The 13219-nt window shown below is 36.5% G+C and overlaps 1 protein-coding gene across 1 annotated transcript in view; it reads left to right on the top strand.

Moving 5' to 3' along the window:
* Positions 1-373: 373 nt before the first annotated feature.
* The window catches only part of ADRA1A (adrenoceptor alpha 1A), an 86711-nt gene continuing 73865 nt past the window's right edge, over positions 374-13219 (top strand). The window contains exon 1 of the mRNA XM_049769460.1: positions 374-1268. Within this exon, the coding sequence (XP_049625417.1) occupies positions 386-1268 (883 nt within the window). The 5' untranslated portion in view covers positions 374-385. The remainder of the gene's footprint in view (positions 1269-13219) is intronic.

The raw sequence follows: 13219 nt of genomic DNA, 5'->3' as shown, positions 1-13219 counted from the left end.
AAGATCAGACAGTGCGTAACCTAAGCCTCCGGTCATTCTGAGGTTGCATTTTGCAAAGTGTCTTGCATTTTGCAAAGCCCCAGTGAGGAGAGAGTTGATCTCCCCGCCAGCCCGGATAGTTGAAGGGGGTCTTTAGGGCAGGCGAGCGCTCCTCTGGCCATGTCGCATTTCATGCCCGGCCCCTTTGGCTGGCTTTCTGGGGGTTACCGGAGCTGGCTGGGGTCGCTTTCTACAGGCGCACTCTTCTCTCCCCCCCTGCCAGCCCCCGCTGGCCAGGCTCCACGAAGCTGAGACTTTTTGGTTCCCAGTTCCCTCGCTCCTGCCCCCGCCCCCCGCCCGGGGGTGGCCCTTGAGAGCCGGACCTCGCCTGGCCTTGGCTGAGACCATGGTGTTTCTCTCAGACAATGTCTCAGTCAGCTCCAACTGCACCCATCCGCAGGCACCGGTGAATATTTCCAAGGCTATTCTGCTTGGAGTGATCTTGGGGGGGCTGATCCTATTTGGGGTGCTGGGCAACATCCTAGTGATTCTCTCTGTGGCCTGCCACCGTCATCTGCACTCGGTCACTCACTACTACATTGTGAACCTGGCCGTGGCCGACCTCATGCTCACCTCCACCGTGCTGCCCTTCTCTGCCATCTTTGAGATTCTGGGCTACTGGGCCTTTGGCAGGGTCTTCTGCAATATCTGGGCGGCGGTAGATGTTCTGTGTTGCACCGCGTCCATCATGGGACTTTGCATCATCTCCATTGACCGCTATATTGGTGTGAGCTACCCACTGCGATACCCCACCATCGTCACCCAGCGGAGGGGACTCATGGCGCTGATGTGCGTCTGGGCTCTGTCCCTAGTCATCTCTATCGGGCCACTCTTCGGTTGGCGTCAGCCTGCCCCTGATGATGAGACCATCTGCCAGATCAACGAGGAGCCCGGCTATGTGCTCTTCTCGGCTCTGGGCTCCTTCTACCTGCCGCTGACCATCATCCTGGTCATGTACTGCCGCGTCTACGTGGTGGCCAAGAGAGAGAGCCGGGGCCTCAAGTCAGGCCTCAAGACCGACAAGTCCGATTCCGAGCAGGTGACTCTCCGCATCCACAAGAAAAGTGTCCCTGCGGTCGGAAGCGGGGGGTCCAGCTCCAAGAACAAGACACACTTCTCGGTGAGGCTCCTTAAGTTTTCTCGAGAGAAGAAAGCAGCCAAGACGCTGGGCATCGTGGTGGGCTGCTTCGTCCTTTGCTGGCTGCCCTTTTTCTTAGTGATGCCCATTGGTAAGTCCTTCCAACACCTCACCTTGATATAGAGGTCTGCACTCTTTTGGCCATTTGCTACCCTAGACTCACCAGACAGGGTGGAAGAAAAGGGAGTTAATTTCCAACCCAACTGAAGGGCAGTTAAGAAAGAGCAGAGTGAGATGTTTAATTCCCTTTCTACTCCTGCCTCATTTCTGTAATGTCCTGGGGCACTTTTTCAACTACTATAAAGTGACTTCCAACTGGAGCAGATGAATGGTCTCCTTAATAAGAGCATCACTTTCTTACTGCCTCTCAGGGTGTCTTTAAATACATTTGACTTCTTTCAAACCTCTGAGTGCCTACCAAGCACTTAAGCAGGGGCTATCTGTGAAATGCCATTCTCCACTCTGCTGTGAAATGTAAATGCTCTTGGTCTGAAAATAAGCACCACATTTATTTTGAACAAATGTGTTCTTTTGGAATTGAATTAGATTATTCCTAAAGGCTAGTTAAAAAAAATCTGGTAGGCTAGATACCTGAGTTATTTTTTATTTTCTGGATTCAGTATGGTGAGTCACTGACAGGGGGGTGGGGCAAAATATTTAAGCTCAAAACAAGCTTTAAAGAATTAATCATAACACTGCCAGTAGGTAAATACATATTGTTTTATTTTAACAGTAAGTATTTAGACAAACATTAGTCTTATTCAAAAGCATTTGGTAAATTGCAGATGACATGGTTTGAAAATAATACAGTAAATATTACAAATCCAATTTTTGCAGATGCTAAATTAGCTGTTGTCAAAACTAATTAGCTCATTATAAGTATCAGCAAGCTGATCCGTTTGGAAAACTATCCATCTGTGAAAGGCCTTCATGAAGTCCAAAAATGGTTTGCTATTTTTAGATTATAAACTCAAATATAGACAAACATTGGTTACCATTAACTCTAGCAAAAACAGTAATAATAAAAATTAATAAAAGTATATGACAGTGCTTTAAAGGCAAATTGAAATGGCTTGTGAAGTACTTTCATTTGCAAATCTATATAATTATGACCATATATTTTTTGAGGGCCACCTATGTTCCAGATATCTGACAGAAATCTCATTAGTCCTTTTAACAACTTAGTATGGTACACAGTATTGTTCTGATATTACAAATTTAAAAAGAAATTCATGAGGTTCTAGTGCTTCCCCTTCTAATCTTACAGCCACCCACAATCTGAAGCCATTTAAATGTAAATTCAATCACATCAATATTCTGTTTTCACTTCTATTAACCATATCTCAAGTGTACAGTAGCCACACATAGCCAGTGAGTTCTAGTTTAGTCAGCAAAGATATTGAGAATTTTCATTAGTTTAGACATTTCTGACAGCTCTGTTTGTGAGACTCATCTGAGTGGATACCACTTGGCCTTCAACTATGACTGCCCACCATTATTGCATATCCAGCTCCTAAAGGAAAGGACTTCAAATTTACTAAAATAACATTCCTTACCAGCTTTTTTCTGATTTATATTCTACTTCCTCCCAACATTCAATCAACTCCTCATCCTTTAGTCATCTAGGATTGTTTTGACTGTTGAGCATTTCTAAGACATGAAGAGTACTTGTCAATGTGATATTTGCATTCTTTGGGGAAGAGAGATATGAGCAATTGACCATATCCTAAGATGTCAAGAATTAATAAGCACTGTTTTAAAGGACAGGACATTGGAAACTGAGTAGATCAGGAAAACTGTTTTTGAAATGGTGACTGACTGAAAGTGACGGGGGAACCTTGCAAAGTCTGAGAGGAAGGCATTCTGACAGAAGGGACAGACAGTATAGAGACGTGTTCCCATTTTTATATATAAAGTTGACCTATTCGAGGTAAGGCAAGGATACCAGTGTGGTTGAACCAGAGAGGATAAAGAAAAGTTGGAAAAAAAAAAAAGACTTGGGATATAGAAAAGTCATATGAATGTTTTGGACCAAAATAGAATTTATATACTACCGATTTTTGAAAATCCAAAAGCAGTGTTCCTATAAAAACTTTTGGTAAGTAAATTCATATAAAGTCAAATTGCAATTGTCATTATTTTATATGTGAATTTTAAGGTATTCCCATACCAAAAATAATCTACCAAGTAATACCAAGAAACACATAAAAACCAAAAAATATTAAATAACCAAAAATAATATATAATAAAGACAAAATGACAATATATGGCCTAGATAAAGTAGTTTTTGGGGTAGGAGATTGATGGACCCCAATTTACACCTCATCGTGCTTGTTCCTTTGCAACTGATGCTGCAAAACAAGTTCTACACTCTGTTTTCATTTTTACTTCTCTTATTAAGAACATAATTACTCTAATATTTTTGGGGGGTTTTTGGGACATTGGTGGCGGGAATCTTGCACTGGTGAACGGGGGTGTTCTTTACATGACTGAAACCTAATCACAATCATTTATGTAATCAAGATATTCAAATAAAGAGAAAGAAAAGTAAAAAAAAATATACTGAAATTAGAAAGTCTACAAACAGAGTGTTGTAAATGACTAAAGGTGACAGGTAGTATGAGTAGTTATTTTGTCTAACCTATGGTGAGAAACATTAGACATTTAAAGACAGATGAAATAAGTACAAAAATAATTTTGGAACATGAGTACAGATTTAAACATGAAACTTTTTACTACATTTTTAACCACAGAAATGGATAAATCTACAAGACAGAGTGTATAAAAAGAAAAGCAAGGGCTTAACTTCGGAGCTTTCTTACATTTGGGAATTGGGAAAAAGAGGTAAGAAACTGAACTTGAACTTGAACTTAAAAAATGGAGAATTACCAAGGAAGTAGGAGGTATATGGTGTCCCTGACGTCAAGTTAAAATAATTCAATAAAGTGAAAGTAAGCAGTAGTGTCACATACAGTTCCAAGACTCGGTCAGAGAAGTCGAATCAACACTGTACTTAGCAATGATAACAGTTCCATTGGAGTAATAGAGACAAAAGTCTAATTGTTTGCTTTCTGAAGAAAGAGGCAGAGGAAGATGAGGGATTAGGGAAAATAAAAAACTTTGGAAATGTTTTACTAGACTATAAAATCAAGAAATGGAGTAGAGCTTGAAGGATTTAGAGAAGATTTTCAAAAGTAAGAAACCTCATAACTACATTATAATATGAGTTATGGAATGGAAAAAGACACTGATTATAAACAAGAAAAAATGGCATTCAATGCTCGAGTGGTAGGTTGAGAAGTGATGTAGAATTCAGGAGATATGTGCTCATATAGAGAGGGGGAAATAAAGATCTCTTTAGAATATATTGTGTCCTCAATGAACTAAGAAAAAGATAATCAATTTAGAGAAAGAAGAGATGGGAAGTGATGGTGGTTTTAGGAGCAAGAGAAAGTTCTGACACATTCACTTTAAGGTAAGAAAGTAAAAAGATTAAATAGATTTGGACATCCTGCTTGAAACTGATTATAATATATTTATTTAAAATAAAGTTAATCAAGACAGCTATGTATTGTTCACTGAAACCTAAGGAACTCAGAGTTTTAAGGAATGTGTTCATTTTTAAATAACACAAGATGGTTTTTATTGAGAAAAAACTTACGTGAAAAGATTTGAGAGGGGGAAAAAGAAATATCTATGTATTCAAGAGAAATACAAGTTTGAAGAGAAAGCAAAAAGACAGAGACAAACCAGGGAGATACATGATCAATGGAGAAATTGATCTTGAAGAGCGAGTTGGCTTTAAAGAATATTGATGCTGCCTATTTCTAGGCACCATGGTTGTGGATGTTTGAGGAAGGAATCTTAGAGAGATGGATGTGGAATGAAGCTCAGGTGATGAGTTTAAGATTTTTATTAGTGACCAACCTATAGAAGTACATGAATCTCATAGGCTAAGTCTTGAAATTCTGCAGGGAAGAAGCACTCTCATTAAATTATAGTCTTTTCTTGGGTCTGCTATCTTGGGAAATAAGTCAAACTTTGGTGAAGATATTGTATTGGAGGGGAATTGCGGTAGATAAAGAACAGTCAGATTCAATCATGGCTTTCTTTAAATTCTAGGAATTGTGTTAGGTCAAAATTAAAATCATAGTTAACAGTATACAACCATGCTCCTCAGTAGAAAAAAATGATTCCTAAAACTCAGTAAACTTCTGGTATATAGTTTACTCTTTATATCAAAGAAATAAGGTATTTTCCATTAAAATTCATTGACTATATAAGAGTACCTGGCACTGAATTATATAATCATTAAAAATATAACAAATTATATTAGCCTCTGTCCACATAAACCTTAAAAACTATTTAAGAACATGAGACCAAAGCAGTTGGACTAAAGAAGTGTTAAGATGTTTTTCTTGTATGAGGCAACTCCAGTTTAATTCCTGCCACAACATATGGTCCTCTATCACCACCAGGTATGATCCCTAAACACAGAGCCAAGTAAATCCTGAGAACCATTGGGGAAGGTTCAGGTATTACTCTGTAAACAAAGAAATTATTAAAAATTTGCTATATTTGTTCCTATGATGATATTAAAACTGTTGAGGGATATAATAATTCAGTAACAGGAAACTTCTAGAAGTATTGCTGATAGCTGAACAGAGACTCAAAGAAGTACTTTTTCAGACACACCCAGTGAAGCTCAGGGGTTACTCCTGGTTATGCGCTCATAAATCACTCTTGGCTTGGGGGATCATATGGGACGCAGGAGAATCAAACCACGGTCTGCCCTAGGTTAGCTCATGCAAGGCAAATGCCCTATGGCTTACGCCACCGCTCTGGCCCCAGAAGATAGATTTAAAGAAGATCATTTATTTAAAGATTTTTTTAAAATAATTACTGCCTTTTAGTACATTTCAAGCAAAGTATAACAGGCAAATAAATATGCCATTTTGTTATCATACACAAGGGAAATAAACTTCTAAGTATGAGTAAGTGGTCTCTTGAGAAATTATTGGTCTGCCCTAGACTGCCAGATAATAGAGGGATTTGGAACAAACTTAGAGCAAAGAAGAAGCACAAATACCAAATGATCTCACTTATCTGTATTACATAGGAGAGAAAGACAAGGAAATGCAATGTATCAAAGGGGTAATGCTTACATTATCCTGATCCCTGGATTATAGAACTAAAGACTGGGAAGGAAAGAAACGTATGGGGGAGAATTAAGATATGAATGGAGGATTATAGGTACAGGGGAGAGGGGCCTCAGGCACATTAACAATGTAGAGCTGCTATAGAACTATATATCTCAACCATAGAACCAACAAATTTGAAATAAGATGATATGCCATGTGGTCCCCTGAACACTAGGAGGAGTGATCCCTGAGCACAGAATAAGGTGTAAATCCTGAGAATCACTTTACATAGCCCCCAAAGAAAAAAACCACTAACTAAATTACAACTAAACCTATAATTTCTTCTGTAAATGAGGTAGACTGAGAAGCAGCAGGCCAAGGAAAATTTGACACTTTTGATGGAATTTTTGATGAATATTGTATGCCTAAAACTCAACTATGAATAATTTTTCAAACTACAGTGACTTGAATATTTATTTCTTACCCTACCATAAAAAAAGGTGCTGAACTAAGATCCAAAACACATATTCATTTTAGGAATTGATGTAAAATAATCAGTTCAGTAAGTGCTCTTCTGTTACTCTATAAGACCCTTCCCTGCCTTTGAGAGGACTCTCATTCAGATCTCCATATCCTGACACTTAACAATTCCTCCCTATCAATACTGGGTTGACTATCCTATTGCATAGTGTTTGCACTTGTCTGCTTACATTTCAAGTCTAAGTCTTACTTAATCTTCTTTGTTTTTACATCCTAAATGTTTCATTGAAATTGAGAACTCATGGGTGGGTAGTTACGGCATGATCCTCTTACATACGGCTTAGAAGGCCCTCATCAAAAACAAACAAACAACCCCCAAACTGTGTGTAATGAAGGGAAATAAATAGTGCCTTGAAAATATTACTATGTACAAGGATGGCACTGGGCAGGGGTGGCAATAAGGGCATGCTGGAAAGCTTGACCTTTTATATATTTATTTATTTTTGGTTTTTGGGCCACACCTGGTGACGCTCAGGGGTCACTCCTGGCTATGCGCTCAGAAATCACTCCTGGCTTGGGGGACTTTAGGGGATGCTGGGGGTGAGGTGGGGGTAGGGGGAATGGAACCTCTGTCTGTCCTAGATTAGCGCACACAAGGCAGACCCTTTAGGCTTTGTGCCATCGCTCTGGCCCCATGCTTGAATAACTTTTAGATGAGATCTATAGAATAGAGGTATTTGGTGGCTAGAAGAGGATATGATTACTAGGATTTTCCCTAAGATCGCAGAGGCCATACATGAAAGACTATCAGATATGGTGTCCAATGAAGCTGGAGTGCAGAAAACAATAGAAATCACCTTTCAAACCTAAGTTTATAATTACTCATTTTAATGGTCTGAATTATATGTACCATCATCTTTTTAGTACCTATAAAGTCTACAGTTACATTCCTTCATTGACTCCTTATGTTTATACTTTTAAGGAAGATAATGTTAATTTATAAAACTGCATGTTTTAGGAGAAGATTTTTATATTGTTTCAAAATGTGTTGTCACACCACAACTACCACTGAAGTGCCAACATTTCCTGGCCATAGTCTACTGCATTCTTACCCTATCCAGTTCAGAGAAAGGTTCCTTCTTTCCTGGTAAAATCATCTGTGGTCTGAGTACAAGGATTTTGGTTACTTTTTTGTTTGTTTTATCTATTCCTTTGACTTCTTTCTTTTTGCCCAAAATATAAAAGAGATGAAGTGGTATTTGTCTTTCTTCTGACTTATTTCTCTTCACATGATCTCCTTCACTGCCATTCATGTTTCATCAAAAGACAAGGTTTTCAATTTGCTTATGGCTTATATCATTGTGTATAAATACTACATTTTGTTATTCACTCATATATTATGGAATACTTGAGTTGTATTTTTGTCTTGTCTATTATAAATAGCCTTTGACTGAGTTTATGCTTTTATCTAAAAATGACCAGGAAGGAAATACCTGTATTTCAAAATATCAAAAGCTTAGTGAGAAGAGGACAGTGGATAGACCAGTTATGAGACCTTTATACAGGACGTTTAAGAGCTAGTCTGCCAAATACAATCCTAATGTGTAGTTGGATGTTTTTATTTTCATACGCTTCCAGAGTGTTCTGTATATCTTTTGTCATTGCCTCCAGAGGAGATTTATGAGAAAAAGTTTTTCCAATCATAAATAGTATAACCAAACTTGACTCTAAATTAATTTTGCTTCTTTCCACAAGATGAATCTGTCAACAAAAATTTGCCATCATATTCAAAAGAATGTGTGGCTAGCCCAGAAAGTGTCTCCAATCAGTTCTAAGAATGCTCTGAACTATAACTCTTTCAAATCAGGCTGTGCACTTTGAAGGTGGCACAATAAACTATGGTGTATTTAGTTGTTTCACACTTTGAAGCTCAGTTGTATAAATTTTTTTCTAAGGAATTTTCCTTATTTAGGAGGCTCACTGTATTTTTGCGTTGGTCCATGGTTCGCATATTTTATATCAACCTATTTATGTATTTTTGATTAAGCCTACTACATTGGTGGCATTGTTTTTTCAATATCCTTGCAGTCTAGTAAATATTTTACTTCTATTTTGTATTTCTATGTGAAGGATTATATTATTTTATTGTACTGTTTTGCCATATTTTATTATAAACTATAATGTTAACTTCATAAAGCAAATGGTGGCACTTTATTTTCTATGTTTTGTAGCAATTTTAATACATAGAATTATGGATATTGAGGGTTTTAAAGAGCTGGTCTGTAAAAACATTTGCATACATCTCCTTTATTTTATTTATTTTTTTATTTTTTTAATTTTTGGGCCACACCCGGCAGTGCTCAGAGGTTACTCCTGGCTGTCTGCTCAGAAATAGCTCCTGGCAGGCACGGGGGACCATATGGGACACCGGGATTCAAACCAACCACCTTTAGTCCTGGATTGGCTGCTTGCAAGGCAAACACCGCTGTGCTATCCATCCGGGCCCATACAGCTCCTTTAATAAGTGCAGTTAAACATTAGTTTCTGTTTCTTCCAGAGATGGCTGTCTAATCTAATTTTTTTTTTTTTGTGGTTGTAGAGTGTGGCATTGGGCTTCTAAGGTTCATAAGAAAAGGGAATTTGTCCCATCCATTCTGAGAATTTCACAGTTATCAATTTGCACTTTACCACATGGGAAATATTGGCAACCTTTATTTTTTGGAGCTTGGAAGTAGAGCCAGGCTGTTTTTCTCCCATGAAGATGACTAGTCTTAATCAAATTTTATTAATGGTGTTTAAAATTGTTTAACTTAATTAAAGAACCATAATTTACAAAGCTATTAATAGTTGAGTTTTAAGTATATCATATTTCAACACTAATCCAACTCTCTCTAACAATGTTCACATACTCCACCATCTGCTCTCACTCCCACTTCCATCTCCCCATCTGCAACACCCTCCAGCCATTTTAATAAGTACTTCACAAAGTTCGCTGGTTGCAACTTAGATCTCACATTTTTAAGTGTTGCTGAGTCTGCACTTTGAAAGTAGTTACACCACTTTCCTGAATTACCAGTGTTAACTGGTGAAGCACAAACCTCTGTTATCCCATTACTTTTTTTCTCATCTTTCTGCCTCGTTTTCTTTCCTTCTCTTTCTTATGCTCTGGGGTCAAGGATGATTTAGGCACCCTCCCTTTTACCACATTACATTTCCTCACCCAATTATTCTTTATACCACAGATAAGTGAGATCATTGGATGTTCATTCTGGCTTACTTCAAGTCACTCAACAGGGTATCTTTCAGTTCCAACCAGGTTGCAGTAAATTGATTTTACTGTTCTTTGCAACTGTATAGTATTCCTTAGAAGCATTCAAAAGAATGTATACAGACCATTATTTATTGCTGCTCTGAGGGCAGTAGCTATTAATGCTGTTTTTAAAACACTATCCACTATTCATTAGCTTTACCTTTATCATTTACTTTTGTTTGTTAAATATTGAGTATACAGTAGTAAATCTGGGAATAATCCTTCCTATTAATTTTTACATTCATTATGTTTGCTGAGGTTGACTGGTATTTCAATGACTGAGACTTTATTTTTATGTCAAGTATTCAGTGGATTGGAGAGATAACAGTGGTTGATCACATGCCTACTATCTGCAAGATGCTGAATTTTATCCCCAGCACCAATAGGTTTGGACTAAGTGATTTTTGAGTACCACTGGACTGAGAACTGCCAACCTGCCTAATCAGCTTTTGACCTCTATAAAAGTAAAGACATAAAGATATAAAAATAAAATTTCTATCATATTTATTTTTTTTCTTAATATGTTCCCTTTTTAATAAAAAGAATTGAAATCACTTTGGCTGAATGTTTTTGAGTTTAACAATGTACTTTCTCCCATTTTTATATATAAGTGTGTATATGCAGCGGTTATTTTTGTGTTTTGTTTTGTTTGGCTGTATCTGGCAGTTGCCAAGAGCTACAGCTAGCTCAGTGCTTAAAGGTTGTTCCTGGTCTGATCAGAATAGGCTCTGCCAGGTTTCAAACCTAGCATTCAGGATGCAAAGCATGCATTGGCCCATTGAGCCCTCTCTGGCCCTCTAGTGGATTTTTCATGATCTAAGTGTCTAAATTGGATATTTTATCACAATTAATTATAATACATGCTTATTTTGATTTTTCTGTCATGTTGCTGTATGCTTCTTGGCTATACATCCTTTTGGTTATTTTGCCCTGTAACTTATAATTTAGATATTTTTGTCTTATGTCTTTTTAATTTGACATGCAGTAGTTATCATTAAGCTTTTCAAAAACATTTTTCAACCTTCATTTCTTTTGCAAAAGCTATCCACTACCTACCATGTAAGGGAAGCAACTAAGAACACTTCAATTTTCTTTTCTTTCAGTAAGCCATATTTTGCTCACTTTTTTAACTAATACTTTGTATTTTGAATCTGGATTATTGTTATAAATATATTGTTCATTCTATCTTTTACTCTTTTTAGTAATACTAATTATCCTTTTTTATATATATTTTGTGGTTTATGTAGTCATTAGCTTTCAATATTTGCTCTTCTTTGGGAGCAAACTATGCACTTCTTTCACAAGTAAAGTTTTGGGCGATAGTATAGCAGTAGGGCTTTTGCCTTACATGTGGCCAATCCAGAATGGACCCCATATAGTCCCCCAAGACAGTAGCAATTTCTGAGTGCATAGCCAGGAGTAACCACTGAGCATCACAGGGTTAGCCAAAAAAAAAAAGCAAAAAAAAAAAAAAGTAAAGTTTTATTAGAATACAGCTATTCTCACTTGCATACACATCATTCATAGATGTCCCATGCTTCAGATAGAACCATATAATCATACAGTGACTGTAAGGCCCATGAGGTTAATTGCTATATTACTGTATTAAAGGCAATAATGGCAAATAAAATTTTAACATAAAACAAATATAAGCATAAGATAAAAAATTTTCAAGGTCATTACATGCCTGAGAGCTAAATACTTGAAAGACATATTTATGTATTTCTTAAATTAAAAATAATTATTATTACTGCTATGTTTCTTGGTATGTAATTATGGAGACCAACTATAAATGACTTAAGACCCAATTCAATTTTTGTATTTATATTTTTAGTTTTTATATTTATATTTTTAGTTTTTGATAAAATTCCTATAAAAATTTTTTCTTTCAAACTCAAAATCATCAGTATCAAATTAAAAGTGATCTCTAGTATTTCTGATTTTGTGAATAATCCTTCACTGTTTTTGTCTGCAATCTAAGGAAACATTTTTTATCTTGAAAACCAAAGTAGCATAGTTCAGGGACTATTTTCTATATTTCACTTTATTTATTATAATTTTAATTTATATTTTGGTTCTTTCATATTTTACCCCCATTTGGCCTTCTCATGATTTCAGCTTTTTGAAGCTTCCTGACTTTCACTATATTTCTCAAGTTTGTGTTCAGTGTTACCAAGATATAATATACAATTATAACTATAGTTAGATATAATATAATATATAATATAAAATATAATATATATTACATATATATTACATATTATATAACATATAATATATTGCATATATTATATAATATATAATATATTATAATATAATAGAATTATATATAATTATAATTGTATAGATATAAATAGAATATATAATTTTCTCCTCATCCCCTCCACTATGATTTACTTTATTGGTACACTGTTCTAACTTTGTGTAATGTCTAGTTGTTTTACATTCTCAATAACTCCTTATGTCTCATTTGAATACTACTTAGAGAGTGAGCTTCTTCATAGCACCTGTTTAAAAGGTGGAGTGAGTCTAAGTCCTTGCTATTTTTCCTTTATTTATTTTTATTTATTTATTTTTTTTTTTTTTTGGTTTTTCGGGCAACACCCGTTTTATGCTCAGGGGTTACTCCTGGCTAAGCGTTCAGAAATTGCCCCGGCTTCGGGGAACCATATAGGATGCCGGGGTATCAAACTGCGGTCCTTCCTTGGCTAGCACTTGCAAGGCAGACACCTTATCTCTAGCGCCACCTCGCCGGCCCCAGATGTTTTTCCTTTATTAAACAATTGACACATGTAAAGTAATTTGGGGCTCTACTTCAGAAAGGATGATATAGTGAAAGAATTCAAAATAGGCTTCTTTTGGAATCCAGTGAATCCCTGTTCAAATCTTCAGTGGCAGATTAAAAGAAGGAAATATTTTAAGTTTACTAGAGGATCTATAGTTTGCCAGTTTGCTAAATTATCATTTTCTCCTCAACAGAAGCAGATCATAGGAAAAGTGAAAAAAGTTTGCACTGCAGAAAATTTTAATTTAGTGTTCTTAGCACATTGTATGCAGTGCCCTTTTCTCTGGATGGCCTGATTAACTCCCTTGGGCTACATGTCCCAAAGA

Source organism: Suncus etruscus, chromosome 3, assembly GCF_024139225.1.
Source record: "Suncus etruscus isolate mSunEtr1 chromosome 3, mSunEtr1.pri.cur, whole genome shotgun sequence".
NCBI classification, from domain to species: domain Eukaryota; kingdom Metazoa; phylum Chordata; class Mammalia; order Eulipotyphla; family Soricidae; genus Suncus; species Suncus etruscus.
This window is presented reverse-complemented; position numbering and strand designations above follow the sequence as displayed.